General features: G+C 29.5%; 4 protein-coding genes across 4 annotated transcripts; all 4 read right to left on the bottom strand.

Annotated features, from left to right (window-relative positions):
* Nucleotides 1-3,322: 3,322 nt before the first annotated feature.
* Nucleotides 3,323-4,907, bottom strand: LOC105200273 (chymotrypsin inhibitor). Its single transcript, XM_011167747.3, has 3 exons — nt 4,753-4,907; nt 3,863-3,960; nt 3,323-3,605 (listed from the first exon to the last, which is right to left on the bottom strand). Exons 1-3 carry the CDS (start codon nt 4,799-4,801, stop codon nt 3,525-3,527), a joined length of 228 nt encoding a protein of 75 aa, XP_011166049.1. The 5' UTR covers nt 4,802-4,907; the 3' UTR covers nt 3,323-3,524.
* A 2,387-nt stretch (nt 4,908-7,294) lies between these two features.
* On the bottom strand, nt 7,295-9,002 carry LOC105200274 (chymotrypsin inhibitor). The gene is made up of 3 exons (XM_011167748.3): nt 8,844-9,002; nt 8,576-8,679; nt 7,295-8,419 (listed from the first exon to the last, which is right to left on the bottom strand). Exons 1-3 carry the CDS (start codon nt 8,902-8,904, stop codon nt 8,282-8,284), a joined length of 303 nt encoding a protein of 100 aa, XP_011166050.1. The 5' UTR covers nt 8,905-9,002; the 3' UTR covers nt 7,295-8,281.
* A 577-nt stretch (nt 9,003-9,579) lies between these two features.
* LOC105200275 (chymotrypsin inhibitor-like) lies at nt 9,580-10,634 on the bottom strand. Its single transcript, XM_011167749.2, has 3 exons — nt 10,475-10,634; nt 10,210-10,319; nt 9,580-10,059 (listed from the first exon to the last, which is right to left on the bottom strand). Exons 1-3 carry the CDS (start codon nt 10,521-10,523, stop codon nt 9,979-9,981), a joined length of 240 nt encoding a protein of 79 aa, XP_011166051.2. The 5' UTR covers nt 10,524-10,634; the 3' UTR covers nt 9,580-9,978.
* A 2,042-nt stretch (nt 10,635-12,676) lies between these two features.
* LOC105200276 (chymotrypsin inhibitor) lies at nt 12,677-14,023 on the bottom strand. The gene is made up of 3 exons (XM_011167750.3): nt 13,868-14,023; nt 13,603-13,712; nt 12,677-13,454 (listed from the first exon to the last, which is right to left on the bottom strand). Exons 1-3 carry the CDS (start codon nt 13,914-13,916, stop codon nt 13,371-13,373), a joined length of 243 nt encoding a protein of 80 aa, XP_011166052.2. The 5' UTR covers nt 13,917-14,023; the 3' UTR covers nt 12,677-13,370.
* Between the last annotated feature and the right edge of the window lie 1,413 nt (nt 14,024-15,436).

The raw sequence follows: 15,436 nt of genomic DNA on the forward strand, positions 1-15,436 counted from the left end.
GACATTCGGCTTTATCGGGCCGGCATATTGAATCGACCAACCGGAAACACTGGCAGCTGAATATGCCTCGAATTTCCTCTGCTCTCCCCTCATCCTTGTCGATCACCCGCCACCGCGCATGCCTCTCTCTAAAACTGACGATTCAGATCTCTCTAAGGGTTCTCGACTACCGAGTTGAGACATTGGCGATGGAGCGATGGCCACGCGCGTCATCCGTGGTATTTGCTGATTGTCAAATATCCGAAGGAACGAACTGGATATTGCGCCATTGCTCGTCATACGTCGAATGTTTGTTCTGTTCGGGATTACATGCGTTTCTTAAGGAGGTTTATCTGGTACATAGTACGTCAAGCGAGAAACACGTTCAACTTTGACTTGACTAGCGCAGTACGCTGACTAGATTTGGCAACGTCAAATTTCTACGTTATGGGTTTTTTCTAATATTTTTTCTCAAACTTTTACATTTTAAATAGCGCGTACTTTGGTAAGAAGTTCCGATGTTGCCGCTCATCGAGTAATGGAAGATAACCTACGCGTAAACGAGATTTTTGCAAAAAATATCTACTCATTTCTTATTTCTCAGATATCCAATCGATCTACACTCTTTGCACAAATTTTTCTTACATATTTTTTTGTTATTATCATTAATTTGTACAAAAACTGTCTGTTAATTTTTTACAAATTTTGTGGAAGAAGGCTCGAAAAATGTCATTTTCCATAAGACACAATGTAAAGTTGCACTAAATATTTTTATTAATATCTCATCACTGAGGTATCCAAAGGACTTAAAAATTTGCGAGATATATTTTTATACACATCTTAACTTGTATTTAATTTTTTTTCAAAATTTATCTGTTAATTACTAACCAGATGAACCTCCTTAAATCGACACGACGTAATACACGGAAGAAGATAATGTTGTATTACAGTATTAGCTAACGATGGTATAACTCAAAATAATCTTATTAATAACCATGTAACAACAGTATTGATGAAACGAATAACATTTTATTAGAATAAGAGCGCATGACGTATTTGTTTATTAATATTAATATTATTATTGAATTAACAAGATTGTTTTCAATTAGTAGACTACTGTATTAGCTAGACTTTTAATACACCGTGTACGATACAGTTTCGTATAATATAGTTTCCGAAGTTTATTGATACCACTTTGACAATCGCTATTTGTTTATTTAACTCTCTGCAAAGTCATTATTTTATTGCTTATGTTTTTATATGCTTGTAACTCTTTATGATACGTGCTGCTGTAAAACTCAGATTCAATCTCTTTATATCTCTGAAAAATCAGTCTGTAGATTAGATTACTCATTAATACAATAGCAGATTACTTCGCGAATGTCTCATCCGCGTGCCAATTGCGCTGCTTAATTCTATTAATGACAACTTGCCTTGTGACGGAGTTCAGTTTTCTGAGCTGTCGGAGTAGAGAAGTGGAGGAACCATGTGACGAGGGTACGAGGTGCCTAATATATTAACCACGTCTTTAATTGATAAAGACACTCGGTCATGCGGCTAATCCAATTTTAGGATTTGAGCTTGTATTAAATTAAAGGATTTTGTTATGGCGTTACTGATACAATCGTATTTTTTCTATTAATTTTTTAATGCCATTAAAATTTTACTGCTATTTATATCTTTAATTCGACACTTAATTTCTATCCATTTTCATTTGGCTTTCAATTTTACATGAAATTAATAAGAATACTAAGATGAGTGCAAAATTGCATTACTTTGCAAATGTCATATGATTGCCGTCTCAAGACTGCGTAAATATTATTAATACTCAAATGTGCTGTACGTATCTAGAGTATGTAAATTAGCGTATGATTAATCGGCGATTGTCACGTCAGATGTGATAAGAAAAACACATTAACGGTTTCGTCAACAACATTTAAACGTAAAAAATAAAGCCTGTCCAGATGGAATAATACAGAAATTTATTATTTCATTCAATGCACTAATATTCGAAATATTCAACCACTCTTTAGATACGTACTATATCCATATGTGACGAGCTTTGTCATATTGTCATGTAAATCGTATCGTCACGTCAACATGCACGATATCGACAATGGCTGATGATATTTGCTTTTGTGAAACACGTTATGCATCTTTCGGTAACATTTCTAAACCGGTATGCGTCATTCGTGACATATTTTCTCTCCGAACTTATCTTAACGCTGTGAAAACATACGTTAACCGAAATAGAATTCCAGTTATCTATTAAACACTTCTATAGTGCATCGTTATCTTGTTATTTTATATTATTGCGCAGATATAGTAGAAATTAGGGATGGGTAGTAACTTGTTAAAGAGTTAAAAGTTAATACAGTTAAAAATTAATAATTTCTAACTTAACTTAGTTAATTTTTAATCATTTAATCTTTAACTTTAATTAGTTATTTTTGAAACGCATTAACTTTTTTCCAAATTAAAAATGTATTTATGTATAAGAAAAAATTGTAAGAGAAAAATACATTTTTGTATAAGAAATGAGATTTGTTTGTTATATTATACAAATTTAATTTATAAATAAAATATTAAGTTTGTTTGTTGATCCACATTATAATTGTTTTGAGTAATTTAACTTTAAAAAATTACGATTTTATAATTTAATAGTGTTTTTCAAAATTAATTTCTAATTTAACTCAAGTTAATTTACTCTTAACGTAACTTTTAACTAGTTAGTTTTTTATTCATGTAATTAAATTATAAACCATTAACTTTAGCTTAATTTAATTTAAACAATGTATTAACTTACTCAACCCTGGTAGAAATATATTGCATAATATGTTGTTATGAATATTATGATATATTTGTACATTTATTTCTAAAAAAATGTTAAAATTGAATATTGAAATTGTTTATTATTTATTAATTATAATCCGAATATCTGACTAGAAATAGCAAAATATCTTGTAATTTTAAATTATAATCTGATTTTTATTTACTTTCTTTGACTATTAATAAGTTAATAATTTCTATTTATTTAATATAATAACAAAAACTGATATGCATATTATATAAACTTTCCATATGTCATATGGAATACATACTAAAGATATTTCGTAGTTATGTGAAAGAACAATTTATAATTTTTAATGATGCAGAACTAAAAAATGCTAGTTTATTTTTATTTAGTTTCTTATTTACTTTCTTTTGCAATATATTTCATGCATATTTTATATTTTTTATAATGTGTAATAACTTGATAGATATTTAGGTATACAAATAGAATTTGTAAATATCATGGATGTACAATATTACAGGGTTCTAAAATATAACAAAGTTTCCTAAATATTTCTAAATTAATTTTATTAAAAAAAACATAAAAAGCAACATTTACTCAATTCAATATGCTACATAGTATAATTGTTCAGATTAACAGTTACAAATTTGTGTGACAAGCTTACTAATTAGCAAAGATTTTTAATGTTTATTAGATTTATGTTTGGTATGATGCGATATTATACTCGTTTGAAAATCATGCTTCTGAATGATTAACAATTTTGCAAAAGTACACATTGGTTATCCGCATTTCTTACATATCCCTCCACACATTCGCATCCAGGAATACATGCCTGTAAAACAAAATAAAATAATTAAATTCAAATACCAAAAATTTTATCTGAACAAAATTATTTTGAAATTTTAAATATATTTATAGATTTATTTATAAAAAAATATGCATAATTTTCTACTATTTAAAATTTATGAGAACTAGTCGAGGTAGATTTTTTTCGACATAAACAGAGAAAAAATCTTATTAAAATATTTAAGTATGTTATTTGAAAAAAATTTTTAATATATCTTTTTCGTCGGAGTATATAATACTGACCAGCGTGCAGGCTTTAGGCTGCTGATCTTGACAGGTGGTTGGACATTTTGTACCACAGGGAGTAAATACTTGATTTTCACCGCAATTAGGCGCAGCATCTATACAAACATAGTTAAAAATTAATTATTATATTTACTCTTTACCTAATAAAGTTTTTGAAAATATACACGAAAAGAACAGATTATTGCTAAAATATCTAAAAAGCTGGATATAAATCTGAAAATAATTTTAAACTATAAAAATAATTATGTATGATGCTAATCTAATTGTTAAAATATAAAGATTTTTTACAGCATGGCTCATCATCCTTGAATATTCTTCATAATTATTTTGATGATCCAGCAAAATTATTTTCAAATCTGTATCTAGTTTAAAATTTTTAGATATGTCAGCAAAATCGTTCTTACCATGTATTATTATATAAAATATTCTTTAGTTTCGCTTTTCTTGCTCAGTACTTTATAAATATATTTTCTACAGCGATATATTCTCTAAAACGATTATGACCAAGTTACATTCTTGCTTTCAACAGAAAGTTTGTACATTTGAAGCGAACACAATTTTTTCTGTTATTAATTAGTGTGAAAGACTCGTCTTTTCCCTTAGATTTTGTATTAAGGAATTACAAATTTGAAATTTTGTTGAAAAGAAAACTTAACAATTTATTATTATTTTTTTTTATATATATATAAGGAATGTAATGAAGCCAGTAGTTATAATCTCACTTTGTAAATGACTTCATTCATTCATAATTGACAGATACTTGGTTATGATTATTATTACGATCGTGTGCATCAATGTAACAGTAGCACAATTTTAGAACAGTATCAAGATGACGCCATTACGGTAACGTTATTTAATAATATTGATTATTGTTACGTTGGACTTACTGATGGTGACTGCCACGATGAGCAAGAGAAATACTACGGCGCGGAACATGTTCGTGTCTTCGAATTCGTGTCGCTTGCACTCGAACAACTCAAGATAGACTGATGATAGCTCACCATTCCACTGAGCTTATATACGATGGTGGGCGACCTTCGATCGCGACGTGTTGTCTCCCGAGATAGGTATTTTTTCGGCATACTTACTTCCCTCTTTCTCTCGATGGACTCATCTCACAGTTTGGTACGTGACTATTGACTCGAAGGTTCGAGCCGTTATCGGTATGCGTGATATGAATTTTAAACGATGTGCCTATCGGTAAATTTGTAATCTAATCCCAATTTCGAAGTAAAAGTTTTGGATTTACATGAAACTAGTTTTCGATAATTCTGAGGTAATAATTCCAAGGTATATCGAACGCTTAATAATTTCTTTAGAAATAAAACAAGAGGATTGATGCCTTATTTTTACCACCAACGTAATATTTTATCAAGCTCACAAATATTTATGATTAATTCAATTATTATAATTATTAATTACCAATTATAATTCTCTTCACAAATTCCTATAATATATGGATAAGAAGTCCATGGATAATTGCACGTTTAGAAATGAAAAAAATTTTAATTTCTAGTTCCACTCTTTCAGTCGAAAAGAATATATAATGTATGTAAAATAATTCCGTCACTTATCTTACGTTCGAACAAAGATTGCGGCAAAACTCAAAAATGCATTCTCGTTAATGAGGTCGACTATATCTTTCGGGGCAATCCCTACAACTTAAATTTGACATTTGCTCTCATTATGTATCTTGCTTCCAAGAAACATATAATGTCGCGGGGATTTACATGCCTGTTCACACTAGTCGTTTAATCCTAGATAAGTGGCATAAATATTTAGCATGTTACGGATAGAAATCAATAAACACGTAAAGTTTCCAACATTTTACGTGACAACGCAATTGAATGATTATTCTTGAGATTACAACACTCACACAAATATTTATTTTGAATAAGTTTTTTAAAATTTTGACACCTTAACAGAAATTTAATATTAAGGCTAGAGTGAAAGAATAAATTACTTTATTAATGACTAACAGTGGTTTTAATATTTGAAATAAATATTTAGTACTAAATTGATAAATTTATGTAAGATAGTGCATGGAAAATAACTATAAGAAATTATTACATTACATCACTCAGTTCATTCACTCATTGCTTTTACAAGCCAGATCTAATTGATAACTGATTATCTAAATCAGTTAATCCTTAATTGAAGTACTACAACGGTACATGTAACATCAATATTGCATTATCACTTGTACTAAAAATAAATTAGTAAATAAGTTATTTAATGATAGTTTTTTTATAAATAACAGTGCACTCAATTTAAAAATAAGAACATTTGTTAAAAAATATTTAATGTGTTGTATTTTTTACAATTTAATATATATCATATATTTTTATCTTAATATAATATTTTAATACGACGTTAATAAATTATAAAATGATAAATTATTAACATTTTACACGTTTTAAATTGATTTATTTTGTGAGATAAAATTACGAGACATAGTTCTTATATTTTCTACTTATATAATGTGAATATTAAATTTAAAAAATAAGAATGTATATATAGAATTTGCAATTAATTGTTGAAAACAGAAGGTACATTTTCACACTTGAATGTTTGATCAATATTTCCTTTTGTAATATTGATTTTAAAAAAATCTGTGTTGATTTTCGCTAGTTAAATAATTACAAGTTTTTCTACGTGCATACATATGCGAATAACATCACATTTTGCATTTTGTTTTAGGTTAATTTTTACTACATATAAGATAATATCAAAATCATGTCTTTTCCTTAACTTTATGTTTGCGATAAAATTGGTTCTCGTGGGTTAGTAAAAACGAAATTATTGTAAACTATATTATATCTTGTGCTAAATATGCAGATAACCAATATTACCATTGCAGCATCCATATACGATGTCTCTTTTAACATATACATTCAATATTAGCTAATATCTTATTCATTCTGTGAAATCTTGTTATTTCAACAGCATTGACGTACAAATCTTCGTTTGCTTCTCAGAAATATGACAAGAAGTGAAAAAATTAATACTGTATTTTACACGTTCCTTTTCTGTGCTCTCCAAATGAAGAACAAATTCATTCTAGGGCTTATTATAAAATTTTCTAGTATGTCTATCTGTTTCAATAATAAACTTTTTCATAATTAAATGCATGATATATGTTTGAATATATTATAATCTATTGACTATTCATATGTACAAGAGATAATGCAATTTTCTGTATATTGTACAAGAAATTGTATATTGTTATAAAGAAGAAAATTAGGAGACCTGTTGAAGTAACTTTGACGCTATTTGCAATACAAATTTACTGCATATAAGTCCATACATCCAAATTTTACAAATCTTTTTATATTGCAACCAATAGGGCATTTATTATTATTTTTTTTGCGTAAACTAAAATACGCGTAGTTGTAAAAAAAAAACAATTATTTCTACCGTCGTTATGTCTACGATAAAAGAGCTCATTTATTAAGATACATACATATATGATTATTTTTTGTATATAATCTAAAAAATAAAATCAGTATCTTATTTAGCGTATTTGCTGTAAATTGTTCGAATTTTCCGTAACTGTCATTTCAATATTAATCATAAGATACATATGTTCCATCATCATATGATGTTACACAAACATTGTATATATTTAGATTGAAGTGCACATTTCTACAAAAGAAAAACGAAGAAAGAAAAAACTGACATCTTAAATTAGTAATACTTAAACATTCATTATGGATACAATTGAATCAGCAAGTCCAGAATTACAAAGTCCAGAATTTCTTACGCATTCCGTCATTATTTCGATCAAACAAATGATTGTATTTTTTATCCGCTGTTTTATAAAATTTCTCAACTTATTCGTCACATTTCTAGTATCACTAGTGCAAAATATTATTGTCGAAAGGTGAGTACAAGAGTGAAGTATTGAAAGCTTAATTCTCGCGCAAATAATTCTCTTGAACATTCACAGTGGTTTTTATACTGAATACGTAAAAATATTTTTATTCAAGACAGATTTATAGAATTTATTTGTGTTCGCACTGACTTAAGCAACATTTACATAATTTTATTTAAAAAAAAAAACAAATAATTTATTGCAGTAATAAATGTTTGTCATAAAAATAATTTACTGCACACGCGCATGCACTTTATAACTATTTCCTTTTTATATTTGGAAAGATTGTTACTATACGATATTTAATCATTTTTAATCATTTAAGCGTTTTTAATCATTTTAAGTTCACAAAAAATAAGTATAATAGATATATTAATACAGAGAAATACAATATTTATGTTGATAATCTTTTATTTGTTTGTCATTAATTAGTAAAGATATAAGCAAACAATAATTATGTTAAATTGCATCTAATACAAGTTAATGTTGGCATTTTGCAAAACATGACGTTTAGTTAGAATTTTTGTAAAAATCTCGAGACGTTAGACCAATTTTTTTGGCCCTTTAGTAACGGTTTTATTAACTGCACCTTTAGTAGCATCGCATTCTGCAGGGAGCACACATTGTCCATTGAAATTGCGCAGATATCCTTGTTTGCATTGGCATCCTGTCACGCATTTCTGAAAAAAAGAATTAATATCATAAAATATCGAGATAATCTACATAATTAAAATATGTAGATATTTTATAGTTAATTGCATATTGTTGCTGCTTAAAGAAATATAACTTTTAGCGGAATTTGCGTGTTTAATAAAATCGAATAACTCGATAAATACCTTAACGCAGTGTGGCTTAGGCGACTCGCAAGATGGTGGACATGCCGATCCGCAAGTGGTAACCTCTTCGTTTTTCTTGCAGTATTTTCGTACAGTAATCGTGCCTAGACGAATGCAGTGTTACACAAATTATAGTCAAGTCCAATTACAATATTAAAATTACAATTAAGCAAGAAAATTAAGATATATTAAGATAATTGTGTACGAAGGTTAAAATTAGTCGCAAATTGAACACACGTAATAAATGTTGCGTAATGCAAATACTTACTGGAAATCACGTCGATCATAAGCAGTCCGAGTATAAGCAATGCGAAACTAGCGCGAGACATGATTAATGATTCTTGCACTTTATTTTTTCAACTGTTGCTACTGAGGAAATGTACGCTTTTATATAGCGTTCAGTTTATTAACACATCTTAGTCAGGAGTAATGGAAAACTATTATTTCTTATCCAGTCTCTATTTTGTCATCTCTAATTTGTCAAATCTTTGCACTGACGCACATACAAATTAGATCGTGTGTGAGACGCGGACTGATTCAGAAGTATTTTGTTTCAACCAATCACTTGAACATATTTTACAAGTCGTACATTAAGGTACACATAATTATGAAAAAATAATTATTTCTACCGTCATTTATGGGTTCCACGATAATAGAACTTAGTCATCAGAACACATGCCTTATGCGACAAGAGAAGAGGATTTAATAAAGTTTTTTTCCATTATTATAACATGTTTTTCTTTAACCGACACATTTTATTCTTGTTGTTTATTTTTTTGTACACATGATTTCACACATTTTTTTATTCATTCAATACTTAATCATTCGCATATTGAACTGAAAATTTTCTCGTAAAATAATTATTATAGAAACAATATATCTTGTATCTTGTTTGATTAGTTTCTTAAAGAAAAATTAGTTAGCCAATACATAGTATGAAATCGAACATTATCATTAAAAATTTGTAAAGTGGGTTAGAAAATATTGATACGCAAAATCTGGCGTATTAAAATCAAGATCAAAGCATGTTATTACTTAAGATTACAATACCAGAATAACATTCTATTTGTGCAGTTTTTCTTATAAGAAGTTATGCTATTAACTGTAAAACGATTCGTTATTGCTAAATAATTTATCATGGTAATGATTTTTTGTAACACAAAAATACTTTACGTCATGAGCGCATGCACTTTATTGTTTCGAATTTGTATTTATAGAAACAGTGTTATTATGACATTTTTTATTTCTAATTATTTTAAATTTACAAGAAATCTGTTAATAGAAAAACATTTATATCAATAATTTTTACTTGTTAACTGTTTATTATTAATTAATAATTATTTAAACCTTGAAGTGGTAAACAAAATTTCTCAGCCCTTTCGTAAGTACGTATCGAATAATTTTTAACATTCTGAAAGAAGCACACATTGTCCTGAGTTATTTAGCACGTATCCTTCACGGCACTGACATCCTACTACGCAATTCTGCAAAAAAAGAATACTATAAAATAAAGAGTTAATCTACATAATTAAAGAAATTTTCTACAGTTAATAGCACAGCGTTGTCACTTGGAAAGAAGTATAACTTTTGACAGAATTTACGCATTTAGTAAAATTAAATAACTTGACAAATACCGCAGTGCAGGCTTGAACAGGCGGCGAATCACAAGTTTGTGGACATGCCGTTCCGCAATTGGTCCATTCTTCATTTAACGCACACTGGCCTTCCTGTGCAGCAGTCATACCTGTACATATGCATTGCAACACAAATTATATTCAAGACATCAATTATAATATTAAAATTACAATTAAGAAAGGGAATTAAAATACTTGTTATAAAGTTTACATTAATCGCGAATTAAGTGAACGTAGTAAAGTCTTACGTAACGCGAAAACTTACTGCAGAGCACTCCGACCGTTACAAGTAATACAAAACTAGCGTGAGACATGGTAATAATTCTTGCACTTTATTTCATTGACTGATGTTCCCGACAAGATATGTGCTTTTATAGCCAAGTTTGTTCGTAGACCTTGGTCAGCAAAGAGTACGTGTTTTGAGAATTATTATCTATTATCTAATCCATCTTGCGTCAGCACATATATAAATCTGCTTCTTACTTATGCATACATAAAACGTGTGTTTACTATTATTAACACATAATGTAATATTACTCAGAATTCCAACCACTTATAATTCTGTTGTTATTAAGAAATATTATTAATGAAATTCTTATTAATAAACAAATTCTTATTGACGACATACATTTATTACGTTTAAAATTTTACGCCACGTCATTATTTTTATGTGCCCTTAAAGAACATAAAAAAATGATCTCAAATTCTGTGTACTGTGCAGGAGTTTAAAAAATAGCGATTATTAGCTGAGAAAAATGACAGGAAATTTGTATATATGTTTTAATTAACACATGTTATTCGTTACGACTCGTTAAATGTTTTAAAAAACGTTTATGCCTATTTCCAACGCAAATTAACCTTGATCTTACAAGGAGACCCTCAGAAGTGTCCGCCTCAGATTTAGACGAGCCTTCACGTTGTAGTACAGATAAAAATAAGGAACACATATTTTTTTATACGTGCCCAATTTCACTTTTAGGGAGTGAAACACCCTTTTGAAGAAAATGTTTTTTTTTCTTTCGAAGCGTACATCGTCGAAACTATAAAAGATAGCAAAGAATGTTCTAATTAAACGTTAAATAGCTTGAAGAGTACTTTGTAACAGTGAAAAAATTATTTTTTTTTATACTTTCCCCCACCACTCATCTATTGTTTTCAAAGTTTTTATTTTTTATTATAAGCAAAATAAAATTTATTTTATTAAATTCAATGGTATATGATAAATTGATAAAGTTATGTTGCGACATTTCCATTTTCCAAAAATAATTAAAAACCTCTCGATTAGCATTTGTTGTTTATTTGGAGAATTGAGGGTGGAGTAAAAAAATCGGATTTGTTGAAAATCGCAAGCAACAAATTTGGGGAATCATAATAAGTCGAAATATCTCATTAATTAATAATTTTATTGTATTATGCTAACGTACGACTATTTGGGGTCGTTTTTCAGGAGTTGCGGGTGTAGCAACATAATTGAGAATTGAGCAACTAATTAGTAACAAATTAATAGAAGAAGAATCTGTATTGTTTTTTTATTTTTTTTAATGACTGTGCTAACTTTAATTTTAAGTCTGTACAGCCACTATTTTCTCCGAATCGGCTGGAGCAATAAAATCCGGGATTGAGCAACAAATTAACAACAAAAAATCAACAAATTTCTATTCCTGTTTTATTCGATTGTGCTGCATTGGCTGTGTAGACGTCGTACCATATGCTTATGGAGAGGTTTTTAATTATTTTTGGAAAACGGAAATGTCGTAACATAACTTTATCATACATTATTGAATTTGTAATAAAATAAGTTTTATTCTGCTTATAAAAAAAAATAAAAATTTTGAAAACAATAAGTAAGTGGTGGAGTAAAGTGTAAAAAAAAATTTTAAAAAATTTTTTTTATTACTGTTATAAAGTACTCTTCAAGTCATTTAACTTTCAAGGGGAAATAGGTATATAGATGCAAATCAGCAGCAATTATTATATTAAATTAATTAATTTAATAAAAATTGTGATATTACTAATTCTTATTCGACATGCTGTGTTACGACCGGAAAAACAATTCGGCGCACATTCTGGTTGAATTCGAAGAAGTATATAAAATCAGACGAATAAATATAAGCACTAAGATCCAGCTACGATCGAAGAAGGCTTTTTTATTATCATTGTATTGTTACATTATCGGTCTAAAAACATATCTCTACTTTCAACTATAACATTTTTTGCTATTTTTTATAGTTTCGACGATACACGCTTCGAAAGAAGAAAATCGATTTTTTTCAAAGAGGTGTTTTACCCTCTAAAAGTAAAATTGGGCATGTATAAAAAAATACGTGTTCCTTATTTTTATCTGTACTACAACATATTAAAGGCTCGTCTAAATCTGAGGCGGATACTTCTGAAGATTTCCTTGTTAGTCATTAAAACGCATGCCTTAAACGACAAGGGAAGAGGATTTAAAAAAGTTTTTTTCATGTTTTTTTTAACCGTCACATTTTATTCTTGTTGTTTATTCTTTTATACATATGATTTCATACACTCTTTTATAAGTCATTCAATACTTAATCATTCGCATGTCGTACTGAAAATTTTCTCGTAAAATAATTACTATGGAATAATCATATCTTGTATCTTGTGTGCGATTAGTTTCTTAAGGAAAAATTAGTCAGTTAATGCATAGTATGAAATTAAACATTATCATTAAAGATTTGGAAAGTGTGTTACAAAATGTTCTTTCTTGTAAAATGTGTTAAAAAATATTGATATACAAAATCTAACGTTAAAATTAAAATCAAAGCATATTATTGCTCATGATTACAATGACCAGAATAACATTCTGTTTGTGTAGTTTTTCTTATAAGAAGTTATACTATGGCTAACTGTAAAACGATACATTATTGCTAGATAATTTATCACGGCAATGATTTTTTGTCACAAAAATATTTTATGTCATGAGCGCATGCACTTTATTGTTTCCAATTTGTATTTATAGAAACAGTGTTATTATGCCATTTTTTATTTTGAATTATTTTAAATTTACAAGAAATCAATTAATAGAAAAACATTTATATTAATAATTTTAATTTATTAATCGTTATTATTAATTAATAAGTATTTAAACCTCGAAGTGGTAAACAAAATTTCTCAGCTCTTTAGTAAATTCATATCGATTAATAACATTCTGAAGGAGGCACACATTGTCTTGAGCTGTTTAGCACGTATCCTTCACGGCACTGACATCCTATTACGCATTGCTGAAAAAAAGAATAATCATCTATAAAATATCAAGTTAATCTACATAATTAAAGAAATTTTCTAATCGCACAGCGTTGTCGCTTGGAAAGAAATATAACTTATGACAGAATTCGCGTATTTAGTAAAATCAAATAACTCGACATGTACCATAGTGCAGGGTTGATTAGGCAGCGAATCACAAGTTTGTGGACATGCCGTTCCGCAAGTGGTCCATTCTTCATTTAACGCGCACCGGCCTGGCCGTGCAGCAGTCATACCTGTACATATGCATTGCAACACAAATTATATTCACGAGATCAATTACAATATTAAAATTACAATTAAGAAAGGAAATTAAGATAATTGTTATAAAGTTCGCATTAATCGCAAATTGAGTAAACGTAGTAAAGTCTTGCGTAACGCGAAAACTTACTGCAGAGCACTCCGACCGTTACAAGTAATACAAAACTAGCGTGAGACATGGTAATAATTCTTGCACTTTATTTCATTGACTGATGTTCCCGACAAGATATGTGCTTTTATAGCCAACCGGTTTGTTCGTAGACCTTGGTCAGCGAAGAGTACGTGTTTTGAGAATTATTATCTAACTCATTGCGTCAGCACAGATATCTATGTGCTTCTTACTCATGCACATACATAAAAAGTGTGGTTACTATCATTAACACGTAGTGTTACTCAGAATTCCAACTACTTGTAATTGTATTGTTATTAAGAAATATTATTAATGAAATTCTTATTAACAAACAAATTCTTATTGACGACGTACATTTGTTACGTTTAAAATTTTACGCAACGTCATTATTTTTATGTGTCCTTGAAGAACATTAAAAAATGATCTCAGATTGTGTATACTGCGCAGAAGATTCAATAATAGCGATTATTAGCTGAGAAAAATTCGTATATATATATTACAGGAAATTCGTATATATATTTTAATTAATACATGTTATTCGTTACGACTCGTTAAATGTTTTAAAAAACATTTATACATTTTCACGAACGCAGATTAACCTTGATCTTAGTTTAACTTACTCTTTATCTTACTTTAGTTTTGGAAGAATTATAAAAGATAAAGAGTAAGTTAAACTGAGATTCAAGTTAATCTACGTTAGTGGAAATGGGTAGTAAAAGAGCAAACTATTAATTAGTGATGTTCTCGGCAATTAGCGTTGGAATTACCGAGGCAGGCAGGACACAACTCTCGTTCGTTTCAATCGGGAAATGTTGAGCTTGGAAAACGTGTACGTTGTGTCCATTTTGTCAGCGTAAGCTCGACGGTCGTTCAATCCGGCCACTTCTCGAACACGCTTTTACCCTAAATGCCATTTCGCCATCGGCGAGATGGTCCAAGTGAATCAGTCTGACCCTTCTGCTCTCCCTCGTTCTCCTGGCACATAGTTTTTTTTTTTTATTCCGCGTAAAGAGCGCTGAGAATCGAGTATCCGGCGATTCGAATCGAATTTATTAGAGCAGGAAATTGAATTATTGTCTATGCGTACAACCTGCTTTCGAAACATTTTTTTTTTCTTAATTTGGAATAAGTAGACTAATTTACTTCGACATCACTAACCCGGAAGGGTTAGTGATGTCGAAGTAAATCTATCTGCGACGTTTAAACTCGTCGATACGAGTCTATCGACTTATTTACGTTACCGTCCATGATGCAAATAACGAATTCACATTAAACGCGCGTAACTCTTACGAAAGAACTATCTTATCTTATTTTTTTTTTTTTTTAATCTTAAAAAGCGACTTGTGATGTCGATTGCCAACCATCTTCCTGGTATCGCAGAGATTTGAAGACGGGCGATACGAATGCAGGGACGAAAACTGCTTTCATACGCCGGGGGCCGACGACTTAATTACTTGGAAAACCCGGCGTGTAATTGTCCCACGTACCATTCCCCATTGTCTCGGCTGTCCTATTCAGCATTTCACGACGCGCCCGGCTCTAACAACGGGGGAAAACTCGAATCTCGAA

The sequence above is a fragment of the Solenopsis invicta genome, chromosome 11 (genome assembly GCF_016802725.1).
Source record: "Solenopsis invicta isolate M01_SB chromosome 11, UNIL_Sinv_3.0, whole genome shotgun sequence".
Taxonomy (NCBI): Eukaryota; Metazoa; Arthropoda; class Insecta; order Hymenoptera; family Formicidae; genus Solenopsis; species Solenopsis invicta.